General features: G+C 38.0%; 1 protein-coding gene across 2 annotated transcripts in view; it reads right to left on the bottom strand.

Moving 5' to 3' along the window:
• The window catches only part of NEK11 (NIMA-related kinase 11), a 311,830-nt gene that overhangs the window by 94,942 nt on the left and 200,219 nt on the right, over positions 1–16,669 (bottom strand). For both annotated transcript variants that reach the window (XM_011977968.1, XM_011977967.1), the window contains exon 15: positions 7,639–7,699. In XM_011977968.1, coding sequence (XP_011833358.1) covers positions 7,639–7,699 — 61 coding nt within the window. The remainder of the gene's footprint in view (positions 1–7,638; positions 7,700–16,669) is intronic.

The following is a 16,669-nucleotide window of genomic DNA, read 5'->3' as shown; positions in this document are numbered from 1 at the left end:
ATCTTCATTCTAATTCATCCTTAAACTCACCAAAGGAACTGAAAACTCCTCTAATTATGATAAAATCCAAATGGGTTATCCATTAGTTCCATTCCTCTCTAGGAGATATTTATTCACCCCTTGGAATTCTCAGACTCATTCTAGTCTAAATGGATTGTTTTCCAGGCCTGTTGCCCAGCTACTGTTCAGTGACCTTTCTTTATTCTCATTCTGGGAATCCCCTTAACCTCTCTCCTATATTGGATTTCCTATCTCCTGAAGTTCATGTCTTCCTCTTTCTTGATTGACTCTTATGTTTGATGAAGCATATCCTCTAGGAACTTCCTAAGAAAAGTCATGGGGGGTAGATATTTTTCAGACCTCGTTTTTGATACTGGATTCCTGCAAATGTCTTTCTTCCTTTCTCACACTTGATTGATAGTTTGGATAGATAAATAATTGTAGGTTCAAACTTTATTGTCTTCTAGCTTTTAGGTATTTGTTGAAAAATAAGACACCACTCTTTTCTCTGATACTTTATAAGTGGTCTGTTTGATTCTCTCTAGATATTTTTCTTATTTATTTGACAACTTTTTTCATTTTCTGTTCCTTTTTCCTGGAATTTCTGTTTGTTAGGTACTGAATCACCTAGATGAATCACTTTGTTTTCTTATCATTTATTAATTATATTCTGGTAAATTTCCTCACTTTTATCTTCCAAACCTTCTACTGAATTTTTTATTTCTGCTATTAAAATTATAACTTCCAGAGCTCTTTCTTATTCTCTGTATTATTTGTTTCACAGAGATAATATCCTCTGCTATCTTTTAGAATTTTAATATTGCTTCTTTAATTTTTTATTTTAAAAAACTTTTGTGGATACATAGTTTTTGAATTTTTATTTTCTTGCCTATATTGTCTGTTTCCTGAGTTCTTTGTATATTTTTGTCTTGATTTCTCTTTTTGGTTAGATTTCCTCAGATACTGGCTACTGCATTGTTACATGTTCACATGTAAGTGTGAAACATTAAAAGTCAATTTAAGCTCTTTCTGTAGATTCAGGGATTGTCAACTGGTAGGACTCATTCCCACCATTTTGTTGAGGAAATGTTAACATCCTTAGGATTCTCAGGCTGGTAAATGCTTTCAGAGAGATATCTTCTAAAGAGTCCCTGTTTTTCTGAACCTGAAGGAGTCCATGCTGTTCTTCCAGTGTTTCAGAAGCCAAGTAGGAAGGGTATCTGGGGATTTCATAACTTAATATGAAGACTTTCAATTCATCTCTTTGTTACATCATATCACCCTTTCCTTTGGTATCCCTAAATCCAGAACCTTCCTGATTCAATGTTCCACCAAATTGAGTCTATTTTCTTCTGTCTTGACTGTGGAGAGGAATATTGTGGCTTTGCCAGTGGAGAGAAAGGCACCTGGAGTCTATTTCTTCTTATGCACACTGTCAACCGACCTTCCCATTTTAATTTTCACCTATACCATGCCTTCAGAGGTAGTTGAGGCCTCCAAATCTCGAGCATTTATGAGATTCTGTAGGTTCAGTTGCCTTGCTTCTCCTAGCCTACACCTTACCCTCCCTTCTTTCCTATATACATCTCAGGCACTTAGCTTTCAGCTTTCCCTGTTGTTGTTTTTTTTGTTTTTGTTTTGTTTTTTTTTTGAGACATAGTCTTGCTCTGTCGCCCAGGCTGGAGTGCCACGGTGTGATCTCAGCTCACTGCAAGCTCCGCCTCCTGGGTTCACTCCATTCTCCTGCCTCAGCCTCCCGAGTAGCTGGGACTACAGGTGCCCACCACCACGCCCAGCTAATTTTTTGTATTTTTAGTAGAGACGGGATTTCACCATGTTAGCCAGGATGGTCTCGATCTCCTGACCTTGTGATCCACCCGCCTCGGCCTCCCAAAGTGCTGGGATTACAGGTGTGAGCCACCACGCCTGGCCAGCTTTCTCTGTTTTCTAAATCAGTTATCACTCATCCATCTGCTTTATATCTTTCTCAAGTTCACTAAAGCTCTCATCTGCTTCCATCTCCTCTTACATTCTCTTTTTTTCTGTAGGTTTATATCAGCTTTATTCCTTTTTTGTCACGTTAGTGGGGCTTCAAGCATAGATAAATGTGTATTTTTACTCCATGATTCTAATGCTCATTTCTTTAAGGAAAAAAAAAAGCACCCAGTTTAGAAAGGAATTTGGATATTAACTATTCAATCAGTGTTATTTCAATTTTTAGCAGTGGAATCTATCTTTTTCAAGACACAATCTTTTATAGAAATTCAATTTATAAAATAGATAAGAGTGAAGATAATTTTGGTTGAAACTGAGAAAAGAACAGGGTCTACATCTAATTTCTCCTAAAAATATTTTTAAACATTTCACATGGAAAAAGCAAAATAGTGCACAGAGATCCACTATAATCTTTTATTCAAGAAAGAACAGAGGAATTCACTGGAAAAGGAAAGATCTCAGTGAAGAGAGGATGGGTAGACAGCCTTCATGCCAACAACTGACTGAGAACTGTGAGTAAAGCCCTAATATGGGAGGCAGAGAGAGAGTGTTCCTCTATGATCCAGCTTTCCACTGGGGGATCATGCAATCCAGGCCATGTAAGAGCACCTTGTCCCTCCCCAGCCCTGGTGCTAACTTGGAAAAACACTGGCAGGCTGGTAAGAAAGAAAGGCTCTAGGAAGTACCCCAAGCATTTTTCCAGACCCAAACCTCAGTTTCCATGATATGATTACTATGTATTGTATGCCTATTTTAAAATATCTCATATACTCCATAAATATGTACCCACATAAAATGTTTAAGAACCATATGATCACCTATATAGATGCAGAAAAAGCATTTGAAAAAAGTCAGCATTCTATCATGATAAAACCTACAAATGAGGCATAGAAGAACCCTACCTCAAAATAATAAAGGCCATATATAACACATCTACAGACAATATCATACTGAATGGGGAAAAGTTGAAAGTAATTCCCCTAAACCTGGTACAAGTTAAGAATGCCCACTTTCATTACTCCTATTCAACACAGTACTAGAAGTCCTACCTAGAGCAACCAGGCAAGAGAAAAATAAATAGCACCCAAATTGGAAAAAAGAAAGTCAAATTATTTCAGTTTGCTGATCATATGATCTTATACCTAGAAAATGCTAGACTTCTCCAAAAACTGGTAGATTAGATGAACAAATTAAGTAAAATTTCAGGATGCAAAATCAACATACCAAAATCTATTGCATTTCTGTACACCAATAACAATAACACTAAAAACCAAGTCAAGAAGGCAACTCCACTTACAATAGCCACAAAAACAAAACCAAACAAACAAAAAAAACCTAGGAATACATTTAACCAAATAAGTGAAAAATTTCTACAAGGAAAACTACAAAACACTAATGAAAGAAATCATAGATGACACAAACAAATGGAGACACATCCCATGCTCATGGATGGGTAGAATCAATATTATGAAAATGACCATACTGCCAAAAAGCAGTCTACAAATTCAATGCAATTCCCATCAAATACCACCATCATTCTTCACAGAACTAGAAAAAGAAATCCTAAAATTCATATGAAACGAAAAAAGAGCCTGCATAGCCAAAGCAAGACTAAGCAAAAATAATAAATCTGGAGGCATCACATTAACTCACTTCAAACTATACTATAAGGCCATAGTCATCAAAACAGCATGGTACTGGTATAAAAACAGACACAAAGACCAATGGATCAGAATAGAGAACCCAGAAATAAAGCCAAATACTTATAGCTAACTGATACTCAACAAAGCAAACAAAAACATAAAGTAGGAAAAGGACATCCTATTCAACAAATGGTGCTGGGATAATTGGCAAGTCACATGTAGAAGAATGAAACTGGATCCTCATCTCTCACCTTATACAAAAATCAACTCAAGATGGATCAAAGACTTAAATCTAAGACCTGAAACCATAAAGATTCTGGAAGATAACATCGGAAAAAACCCTTGTAAGACACTGGTTTAGCCAAAGACTTCGTTACCAAGAACCCTAAAGCAAATGCATCAAAAACAAAGATAAATAGATGGGACTTAATTAAGCTAAAAAGCTTCTGCACAGTAAAAGAAATAATCAGCAGAGTTTCCAGATAACCCACAGAGTGGAAGAAAACCTTCATAATCTATATATCCAACAAAGCCCTAATACTCAGACTCTACAAAGAACTCAAACAAATCAGCAAGAAAAAAAAAACCATAAAAATTTGGGCTAAGGACATAAGTAGACAATTCGCAAAAGAAGATATACAAATGGCCAACAAGCATATGAAAAAATGTTCAACATCACTAAGTATCAGGGAAATGCAAATAAAAACCATAATGTGATACCACCTCACTTCTGCAAAAAATGGCCATAATTTAAAAAATCAGAAAATAATAAATGTTGGCATGGATGCAGTGAAAAGGGAACACTTTTACTCTGTTGATGGGAATGTAAACTAGTACAACCACTACGGAAAGCAGTATGAAGATTCCTTAAAGGACTAAAAGTAGATCTTCCATTTGATTCAGCAATCCCATTACTAGGTTATCTACCTAGAGGAAAAGAAGTAATTATATGAAAAAGACACTTGCACATGCTGTTTATAGCAGCACAATTTGCAATAGCGAAAATATGGAACCAGCCCAAATGTCCATCAATCAATGAGTGGATAAAGAAAATGTGATACACATACACATGTGGTACACACACCATGGAGTACTATTCAGCCATAAAAAGAAATGAAATAATGGCATTTGCAGCAACCTGGATGGAATTGGAGACTATTACTGTAAGTGAAGTAGTTCAGGAATGGAAAACCAAACATCCTATGTTCTCACTCATGTGGGAGCTAAGCTATGAGGACACAAAGGCATAAGATTGATACATTTGGACTTTAGGGACTTGGGGAAAAGGGTGAGGGTGGTGAGGGATAAAAGACTACACGTTGGGTACAGTGTTCACTGGTTGGGTGATGGGTGCACCAAAATCTCATAAATTGCCATTAAAGAAGTTATTCATGTGGCCAAACACCAACTGTTCCCCAAAAACCTATTGGAGTAAAAAAAAATTTTTAAGAAAACCTAGAGAAAACTCTTCTGGACATTGGTCTATGCAAAGAATTCATGACTAAGACTACAAGAGCACCAGAAACAAAACCAAAAATAGACAAATGGGACTCAGTTAAACTAAAATGTTTCTGCATAGCAAAAGAAACAAATCAACAGCATAAACAGGCAATCTGCAGAATAGGAGAAAATATTTGCAAACTATGAATCTGGCAGGGACTAATATCCAGAATTTATGAAGAACTCAAACAACCATCATAAAAAAAAAAACCAACTAACTTGAATAAAAAGAGGGCAAAGGATATGCATGAACAGACATTTTCAAAAGAAGACACAAATGGCCAAAAAACATATGAAAACATGTTCAACATCACTAATCATCAGATAAATGCAAATTAAAACCACAAGAAGATACCATCTTACACCAGTCAGAATGGCTATTACTAAAAAGACAAATAATAACAGATGTTGATGAGGATACAGAAAAAAAGGAAAGTTTATACAGTATTTTTGTAGGAATATAAATTTGTACAACCTGTATGAAAAATAGTATGGAGATTTCTCAAAGAACTATCATTCAATCTAGCAATCCTACTACTGGGTATATACCCAAAGGAAAAGATCATTATATCAAAAAGATACCTGCACTTTTATGTTTATTGCAGCACTATTCACAACAGCAAAGATATGGAACCAACCTAAGTGTCCATCAAAGGATGATTGGATAACAACAGTACACACACACAAACACACACACACACAATGGAATACTATTCAACCACAAAAAAAGAATAAAATCTTGAATTTTGCAGCAACATAGAAAGAACCGGAGGCCATTATCTTAAGTGAAACAACTCTGAAACAGAAAGTCAAATACCAATGTTCTCACTTATAAGTAGGAGCTAAATAATGTGTACATATGGATATAGAGTGTGGAATAATGGATGTTGGAGACTCAGAAGAGTAGGAAGTTGGGAGAGAGGTAAGGGATAAAAAATTACTTAATGGGTATAATGTACCATATTCAGGTGATGATTACACCAAAAGCCCAGACTTTACCACTATGCAATATATCCGTGTAAGAAAACTGCACTGCACCCCTTTACTTTATAGAAATTATGACAATAATATACATTTTTGAGATAGGGTCTCACTCTGGCACCCAGGCCGAAGTACAGTGGTATAATTACAACTCACTACAGCCTAAATCTCTTGGGCTCAAGGATTCTCCTAGTCTCAGCATCCCACGGAGTTAGGACTCCAGGTGCAGGCTATCATGCCTGGCTGAATTTTGAAAAATTTGTTTAGAGACAGGGTCTTGCTATGTTGCCCAGACTGGTCTCAAACTCCTAGCCTCAAGTGATCCTCCCATCTCAGCCTCCCAAAACATTGGGATTACGGGTGTGAGCCCCCACCTTCAACCATAAATATTTTAAAATATTTTTTAAGAGCCTTTTCTAAACTAGACACAGTGTTAGACTCTGGAATAACAGAGATGAGCAGTACAGACATAGCTTCTGTTCTCATGCTGCTTAGTATCCCCAACCCCTCATCCTGGAGGTCTCCAAGGAGCCTAGCTTGAAAATTAGTCATCTGATCTGAGGTCCAGAGAGGAAAAAGCCTTCCTGGTCTTAAGTCATGCTTGAATGTTAAATGTACTTGTTAAATGTTAAATGTATCAAATAAGTGTATTTGATATACAATTAAACAGATCACAGGGTGATGGTCAGGTGAGAAAATCAAAGACCTGTGTTATGAGTGAAGCTTCCCATATGGAGATGTGGAATAAGCCAGAAAAAGGCTATAAATTGTGCATAAAGCTCCTAATAAAATAGTGAATGTTTGCCCATCTGAAAACTTAACTGTTTATTTTTACCCTGCCATTTCCTTTGAATAGATTGCTTTTGGTTTACCGTTTAAATATTTTAAATAAAAACTTGTAATCAAATTTAGAAGAAAAAAATATCTCAGCCCTTTTCATCTAGTAAGAATACTCTACGTCACAGTTGATCATCTAGTGCTAGAGTGTATCACAGTTAAACTTTTCAGATTAAAAAAAAAAAAGAAAAAACTAACAAATAGGCCTTTATCCATGAAGCACAAGCAATCCTATTTATTGGGACTGACAATGCTAAACGAGTTTTAGTTTTGTTTTTCAGACCAAATCTCTTCAAATAACTGACTGACCTTCGGAGTGATGGTCCTCCCAGCTTAACTGAATGTACTCTGCTTCTACAGGACAAGTTAGGTAGGGAGATTCCTTTTTCCAGAAACTGCAAAAACTTGTTATTATGCACTGCTAGGCTGCCATTTGATCACAAGGGATGACTGGATTTCAATTATTTCATCCTTGGAGACTAAGAGTTACTTACAATAATACTAAACCATTTTTCTTTGAGTTTCCTGGCCCTTGGGTCAGACATTCAACTTCTATTGGCCTCAGTTTCTTCATCTGTTATACTAGGATATCAGACTTAAACACCTGTAAGATTTCTTCGAAGTTATTTCAAGATAATCAGTAGCTGCCCACGTATTTCGAAGTCTAAAGGAACTTACTCACCTAGAGAAGTGCAACCCAGGACATTTTCCAAACACCTGGCCAACGCTTCAATATCGCTGTCCTGTCAAAATAAGGGAGAAAGATTTATTTTCCCTGTATGGCAGAAGGATACTTAATAACATGGAAAAATGTTCTTACTCCATTTAAGCAAAAAAAAAAAAAAAAAAAAAATCTTGTTCCAAAATTATTTCAGTACAATCTTATTTTTAAAAAGAAAAACATCTTTATGTATATCTACATCACTCTCTCCATAACAATCTTTAGATTAAAAAAATTTTTTTATTATACTTTAAGTTCCAGGGTACGTGTGCACAACGTGCAGGTTTGTTACATATGTATACATGTTCCATGTTGGTGTGCTGCACCCATTAACTTGTCAACAATCTCTAGATTTATTGCTCTGTCTCTCATGGCAAAAACATACACAAAAAATGTTAGCAGTGGTTTTGACTAAAAGGTTAAATTATGAGTGATCTTTATTGTCTCCTTTGTGTGCTTATGTCTTTTCCAAATTATCTATAATAAATACATATTAATTCTATAAATATAGTAAATGCTATCAGAATAAAAGAAATATTTTATTCAATTTACAATTTAGTCAATACAGCAGAAATCTGACACATTTTTTCCTTGGAGAACAACTAGCTCTTCTTTGGAAATGTATGGTCTTCAAGGAGTGCTAAATCTAAGAATATCACTCGTCATTTACCTTAACCCTCAATAAGAGTCAGACATCCCCCATAAGGGTTGGGGAAATCTCAGAACTGTATTTGATTAAAAATACTGTCTTTAATACAAAATAAATCTGTCCTTCACCCAGCAGGCTTGAAATAACCCAAAACAGTATCCTAATGATCTGGGAAAAGTGTTAATTATTTTCAGGTTTGTGGTTATGCTAAGGAAAATTAAGAATTTATAGCTGGGCACGGTGGCTCACACCTGTAATCCCAGCACTTTGGGAGTCCAAGGTAGGCAGATTACCTGAGGTCAGGAGTTCAAGACCAGACTGGCCAACATGGTGAAACCCTGTCCCTACTAAAAACACAAAAATTCGCTGCTCATGGCAAAGATTCAGTCAAAGAAAACATCTTTCAGGAGCATGTGATGGCCCGTGTGACTGAGAATCATGCTGCTGATTGGAACTTTTGCATTTCTTCACTGTTTCATAATTTAAATTGAAATTTACTGGAGCTAAATGGCCTGAGAGAGTAACTACATCTTGCTAGATGCCAAATCACAGTGTCACCAGCCTTTAGTCATCTCAGCCAAACGTTGGGAAGCCAGATTTTCAAATGCTGTGAAAATAACGGCTTCTTTGTTGATGAACTTAAAAGTTCTTTAAGTCTCCTTCCCCCATAGCCATAAACCCCTCCATTATAAGAATATTCCTTAGAGGCACGAGGAACATCTTGTAAAATTCAATTCTGAAAAACTGTCCCACGAGGAACATCTTGTAAAATTCAATTCTGAAAAACTGTCCCATAGATTCAAATTTAGTCCAATGCCCACATTTTTTTCAGAAACCTATGCAGTCATTTCACTAATGGATTGGACATTGCTTTTATGGTAGCTGTTCTCAAAAAGTACAGTCAGATCCGTGAAGTACATGATAACTATCAATGCCTACCTAGTAGCCACACAAAAAAAACTATCATATCTGAAGGAATCTCCCTTTTAAGACAATGTCAATATATAAATATTGAAAATAATGTTTTCTCTAACAATTCCCATTTATTTTTCATCTGGAAAATATACAAAATTATCAAAGACAATAAATACCCTAAATCCCACTGCTATTAATACAAACACACACACATAAACATATATAGTCAGTCTTTTCTATATACATCTATCTCTTAGATATTTCATATCATACTATATATGTATGCTATATGCATGCCTATCTTTTAGATATTTGAGATTATACTACATATGTATGGCATATGTGTCTATATATAAGATACACATAAAACAGTATAATGTACTATTGTACAATATTGTTTGGAATATTAAATTTATTAAAGAGGGTTAGTATTGATATAAAAAAAAGTTTATGTTTTTAGAACAGACACTTCAGTCACTGTATTCTCAGGTATTCCAAGCCAAATATGATGACATCAATAGATTGCATTTTAAAAACATTGTTTGGTTTTTCTCTTTCCAAACAGAAAATGTACAATATTGTTTGAACTTTTATCCGATGCTCTTAAAAATTCTTCAGAAGCATAATTTTAATGGCTGGACCACTGCACCCTAAAGGCATATTATATGTATTTATCCATCGCCTTATCATTGGACATCTAGATTGCTTTCATTTTATTTTGTTGTAAATAATACTGCAATGTTGATCATTACACATACATCTTTGTTTCATGTTTATTGTTATTTCTTTAGGTTGGCCAATCAGAAATAGAATTATTGGGTCAAGGAATATGACAATTTAGAAACCTTCCTCTTTCTCTGTTCTTATTCTTTTCTCTACACTCATACACATCCCAACAAGTACATTTTCTCCACAAGGAGCTAATATATACCTTCATATTTATTTTCATCCTCCTATCTATTAAAATATGCTCTCTGTCAAGAATAGATATGACAGATCCATTAAAGTCAAAATGCTTGATTAAGTTCATGTGTTATCTCTCTCAGGATATTTGTGTTTCATAAGGCATATAACCTCATATCAGAGGAGTTAATTTCTAACAGCAAAAGTTTAGGCAGCAGCAAGTAGGCAATCTCAAAGGAGGAAGTCGGATGGGGTCTTCACAGGATTGTACAAATCACACCACGTAGATCTTCATTTAGTTATCAGGCAGTTGTTTGACAAAATAATCCAGATTATCGCCTCACCTTAGAGCTAGTCATAATGAAAGATACCATTCACAAGAAAAAAACTGTGTCACTTAATTATCCAGTTGTATTTCATTCAGGAAACATTTATTAAATTAAAGAGGGTTGGTACTGATATAAAAAAAAGTTTATGTTTTTAGAACAGACATTTCAGTCACTGCATTCTTATGTATTCCAAGCCAAATATGATGACATCAATAGGTTGTATTTTAAAAATATTGTTTGGTTTTTCTGTTTTCAAAATGAAACCCTGTTTCTAACAACAACAACAACAACAAAACCAATTGTGTGTCAAATGTATACAAAGACAAGGAAGAGAGATGAAGCCTAAGCCTACCATTTGGGGAAAAATAATCATTTTCTGACACAGTTTGTTTCTCAAGCTATTGCTTACAATCACTTATCCAAGAGACTCTGGTCGTGGTGTATTATCCAAGCTGTAGCCAACTCCAGTGAAAAAGGTGCAGAAAGGTAGGAAAGAGGTTTTGCCACACCTATTAGGGAACAAACCAATAAAAACCTACTCATGGGAGAAGCCTAGTTCTAAAAGGTTTATTTTTCCCAAGTCTAAGAACAGTTAGCCTTTATGTGGATAAAGATTCTGAGAAAGGAGCCAGAGGAAGGCAAGGGTTAAAGAGATAAGATGCCATATTCTTCCCTCCTCCACTATCCGCAGTGAACTTGCTCTCGCTAAATGAGTTAAAGGGAAAAACAAATTTACATTGACTAAAAACAATAAATAAATGATTTGGTTAAGAAAAATATTGAGTAAATTTGAAACTTAAAGAGTTGGAGATGATAAACCAACGACAGAGGGTTCTGTTTGAAAGTTAGGTAAGTGAAAACCATTTACACAGTTCTCATTGGAGCTGAATGGATAACTAAGGGAATGATATCTGTAAAATGATAACTGTATTTAATATTATGTATATTGCTTGGTAGCAAGTGAATTGTGACTATATAAATGAATGAATGAAAGCTACCTAGCTGCCGCAAGAACTTAGTTTGGGATGAAAGTTCAGTTTGAGCACCAGCAGTCCCTTGGAGATGGCATATCTATCTTTAGATGTCCTTGAGAGTCTCCCAAAAGGTTATTCTTTTGCTCACGGCTCCTTCACCTTGAAGGTGTGAAAACTCAGCCATCTGTCTACATCTAGCACCCTCAGCACTCTCCTGGCTGGCAGGCTATACTGACTCCCGAAGGCATATCTAGAGAAGGCGTGGCACATATCAACACACGCATAGATAGGTTCAGAGCTACAGAAGTGTTTTCTGTTTCCAGCGGCTGAAAGCTGCTCTGAGTGAGTGAGAATGGATGCATGCACGCTTTCATGCTGTGCTGCCAGCCCCGACACCATGTCCTCCATCTGCCAAACAATCCCAAGCAGGCGTAGACCTATAAATGTACGTACAGAGTAGAGTATGCATAACCTTCTATCACAGCCCCCGCTATGGAGAAGTGCTCAGCCAGCTTCATCTTGCTCAGGCCTCAGGCACGTCCTCACTCAACCTTATGTCAACAGATGCGAAGGCGTAGAGGGGCTGATTTCTTTCACCTCTTGGTCACCTCTCCTCTCAGAGTCATCCCACAGAGATGTAAATCCCACCAAATCATGCAAAACCCTCTTCCCTCCTCACCCAGAGTCACTCTGGACCCATGTTTTTTGGTTTTTTGTTTTTTTCCTGAAAGACTTCATTTGAGTATACTCACACCTTCTTGAAGCTGTGGCCATGCACTGGCCACAAGCAGCCACAATGCAGGCTGAGGACCTATAGAGCTCATCTATGTACATGAATATTGCAACTCTGTTGTAGTTTTTTTGTAGTTTTTCTTCTTTTGACGTCATTATTAACGATGCATTATTTTTATTGAGACAAAATTTGCACATGATTAAATGCAAGATCTTAAGGGTACAATTCTGTGTTTTCAAAAATGTATACACTTGTGTATACAACACCTGAAGCAAGGTAAAGAATATTTCTGTCATCCCCAACAGTTTCCTCCTTCCAGCCAATCCCCATTCTCCACAGGCACTGTTCTGATTTCTATCACCACAGACTCATCGTAAGAGTGTTTATGTTACCCTTCACTGCACTGGCCTTTGACTGAAGTAAAATTCACCCTCCTTACAAGTTCTTCATGCATAGCTGTAACTGGTCTGACTTTTCCAACCTCATATGATCTTTTTGCTCACTATGCAGTTTCTGGAACGTGCCCAGTGTTTTCACGACCTGTAGCTCTCCCACACTCTCTGTTCCCTCTCGGTGAAGCACTCTTCTCCCAATTCCCCTTTGTCCCATCGAGGACTGGCTCCTTTCCATCCTCCAGGTCATGGCTTAAAAGTAATCTTCTAGAAACTCTCCTTGACTTCCGTTACTAGTAGGTCTTCCCTTAACCAAATGCCCATTCCTTTATCACTTCAGCTTCTTCATTTTCTAGTTGCTCTTACTTCTTTGTGTCCTGGCTAACAGGCTACCTATACCAATAGACTGTACACTGCATCCATTCATTCATGTATTCCACAGTATCTACTAAGTATTTGTTCTATGATAAACACTGTTCAAGGTGCTGGGAATATAGCAGTGAAAAAAAAATAGAATATCTGCTCTACTGGCTTTCATTCTAGTAGAGTGAGACAGGCCATAAATGAATAAGCAAGAAAATAGTGGCAACTCAGTTGGCAATAAAGACTATGGAAGAAAATAAAGTAGGGGAGGAAAGAGGGGATTCTCAGTCCCGTGAATGCTATTTCATACAAGGTGGTCAGAGTCCTCCCTGATAAGATGACATATAAACAGAGACTTGAAGACAGGGAGGGAGCAAATCATTTGTGTATCTAGCAGGAAGAGAATTCAAGGCTTCCAAAGGCAGGGACATGCTTGGTGTGTTCCAGAACCTGGAAAGAAGCCACAGGGGTGGAGTGAGTGAGGGCAGTTCTTGTATTGAGGGAAGAGAGGGCTTAGTGAGGTGATGATGATGAAGGACTGAAAAGCCTTTATTTGCTTTGAATGAGATGGGAGGGTTAGTAGGAGACCAGTTAGAAGCTATGACAAGGAGGTGATGATGGCTTTGGCAGTAGGAATGCAGGTAGTAAGTAGAGGTCAAATTCCAAGTATACTTTAAAGGTCAAGCCAACAGGTTTTGCTTATGGATTCGATATGAATGTGAGTGAAAGGATGTCAGTCAAAGTTGGCTCAGGAGAAGCTAATTTGGACTGAGGGTAGAGTATATGAGGGGCTTAACTTTAGTACATGCTTATTTCAGGATGTCCATTAGAGACTCCTAACCCTACTCCCAGGCAAGACTGGATATGTGAATCTAGAGTTCTTTTGTACACGCTTATTTCAGACTGGATATGTGAGTCTAGAGTTCTGTCAAAACAGAACTGAAGAATGGTAGACACACATTTGGGAGCTGTCAATCAATAAATACTATGTAAATATGTAAGGCTGAGTGAGATCCCATGAAGGTGGAACTATGTCTATTGTGTTCATTACCGTATACCCAGTGCTTAGACCATTCACATATGTGATGCATAAATGAATGACCCAGAAAGTAACTCATCTATGTTGTGTGTGTGTGTGGTTTTTTTTTTTGAGACGGAGTCTCGCTCTGTTGCCCAGGCTGGAGTGCAGTGGCCGGATCTCTGCTCACTGCAAGCTCCGCCTCCTGGGTTTACCCCATTCTCCTGCCTTAGCCTCCCGAGTAGCTGGGACTACAGGTGCCCGCCACCTTGTCTGGCTAGTTTTTTTTGTATTTTTTAGTAGAGACGGGGTTTCACCGTGTTCGCCAGGATGGTCTCGATCTCCTGACCTCCTGATCCGCCCATCCCGGCCTCCCAAAGTGCTGGGATTACAGGCTTGAGCCACCGCGCCCAGCCCTGTGTTGTGTTTTTAAAGGTGTTTTTTGAGACAGGGTCTTATCTGTTGCCCAGGCTGGAGTACAGTGGCTTAATCATGGCTCACTGTAGCCTCGACCTCTTGGGCTGAAGTGATGTTCCAGCCTCTGCCACCCAAGTAGCTTGGTGCCACTATGCCACCATGCCCAGCTATTTTTAAATTTTTTTGGTAGAGATTAGGTCTCACTATGTTGCCCAGGCTGCTCTCAAACTCCTTAGCTCAAACAATCCTCTGACCTCAGCCTCCCAAAGTGCTAGGATTACAGGAGTTAGCCAGTGTACCCAGCCCCACCTACTTTTTTTTTTTCCTGCAAGTTACATTTCTAAACTATTATCTACTCTCCCACAAATGATGTCCAGAACAGCCCTGAAAAATATTACTAAGTTACTGAAACCAAAACACCAAGGTGACCTTATCCATCTTCTTCACACTCAGATGTACCTTTCACATCTCAGCTTGATCTCATTAGAAGCCAAGTCCTTGCTTATATGCATTCATAATTCATAGGAAGGCAGAAGATGCCGTTTAGCATAAAAGCCATAGAACAGAGCTGATGGCACCTTTGTGAGGGCTTCCCTGAAATCAGGAAGCTGATATCACAACTCCCATCTCACTACTGATGGTGGCCTTCTGCCTTAAAGTATGTGCAGTGATAGGAACACAGAGCCACATCTGCAAAACTCCAACTGCCAACAAGCCCCCAAAGCTCCCATAAGACTAAAAGCCTCTTTCACTGAATTCCGAATTGCTGAAACGTGACTGTCAATGTGTCCACATTTCACTGCTAATGCCTTGTTTACTCTGCATTATTAAAACCTTCTAACTGCAGCTGTCTCTTATTAATGCCCAGGTTCTCGGCAAGTCAATGCCTGTGGGGTTGCTTTAGGGTTTCAAAGACATTCTTAGGTATCCAATGACAGAACTCTTAAGACATTTAGAATTACGGCTTAGAAATGTAAAGGATAAAGAGACAAAAAAAGGAAGCGGGGCTGATAGAATGGCAACATAACACCTACCCAAAACAGGGCAGTGGATTTTCCAGGAACTGGTGAGGCCTGTACTCCCTCTGCAACAATCCATTTCTAGAATTCCCCCACAGTGAAAGAAAAGCTGCCTCTAATCAATCCTTCCACTTGCTCTTTATTAACTACTTAATCTCTTTCCACTCTATACATGTGATAGCCTAGAGAAGAAAGTCCTGCAATTTAGCGGAGGTTTATTGCCACAAAAAGACAAAAGAATTTTTCAGTCCAAAAGATAGTCATTGTGATACACAGTACTTTATTGCAGATTTCTATTTTTAACTCTAGTTCTAGCTTTATTTTTATTTAAATCCCACAGAGTAAGTGAAAAATGTAGCCCTGTGATTTAAATATGATTTTAAATCATCAGCTCATAGTCCATTTTCACACACTTTGGAGCTGTCACTTAGGTCCCAAGCATCTCCTTTTCTTCTCCTTTACCAACTTCTACATTAAGTTCTATACTTATGCCAAATTCCTAATGTTGGTACAATGAATATTTGCTGGTTTAAACCCCAGCTCTGTCACTGGATGGGGTAACTTAGGTCAAATTAGTTATTCTGTCTGTTTCACAGTCTTCTCATTTGTAAATGGGTGAGAGATGTTAATTCCATTAAGTACTGTGAGTATGAATGGGATAAGGCATGTAAAGGACTTGGCACAATACCTGGATGCTGCAAGGCAGCTCTCTCTTATTATGACTGGTGTTTTCCCAGGGATGACATAGACCCCTGTGCCTCCAGATTACCAGGTTATGTAGGAACAATGCACCCCCAACAATGGCCCGCATGTGTCACAACCCTTTCCTCCCAGGTTGGACACCATTAAATGGTATTTACTCTCCTGTCTAGGTGAATGAAATATTCAGAAAATTAAATTTCTGATCACAAAACGGTTGGATGGGACTTGTATTTTTCTGTTTGCCAACACTGTTTAGGATGGTTTTCATATTTTTTGCAGGCTTTCTGTGTACCATGTGGTCAGGGCACCTCAGCTCTGATGATAGCTAGGAAAATAGGGGTTAATGTAGGGTAGTGGAGGGAGAAGATTGTTGGAGAGAAAAGCACTACAGGGTCCATTACAACTAGTCTTATCAGCTGTGTCTCACCACTCTCACCCCAAAGTTCCAGGAGCAGCACAGCAGAGCACAGGGCATCTCACAGTGAAGGTCACTGTCCCTTTATTTGCCCATTGACCTGTGGACCTCTGAGCAGCCACCAACAAGGGAGACCGTGGGGCTGGTGACCTCACCATCTTCA

Source organism: Mandrillus leucophaeus, unplaced genomic scaffold, assembly GCF_000951045.1.
Source record: "Mandrillus leucophaeus isolate KB7577 unplaced genomic scaffold, Mleu.le_1.0 Scaffold186, whole genome shotgun sequence".
NCBI lineage: Eukaryota > Metazoa > Chordata > Mammalia > Primates > Cercopithecidae > Mandrillus > Mandrillus leucophaeus.
The sequence above is the reverse complement of the archived record's forward strand: the minus strand, read 5'-3'. Positions and strand labels throughout refer to the sequence as shown.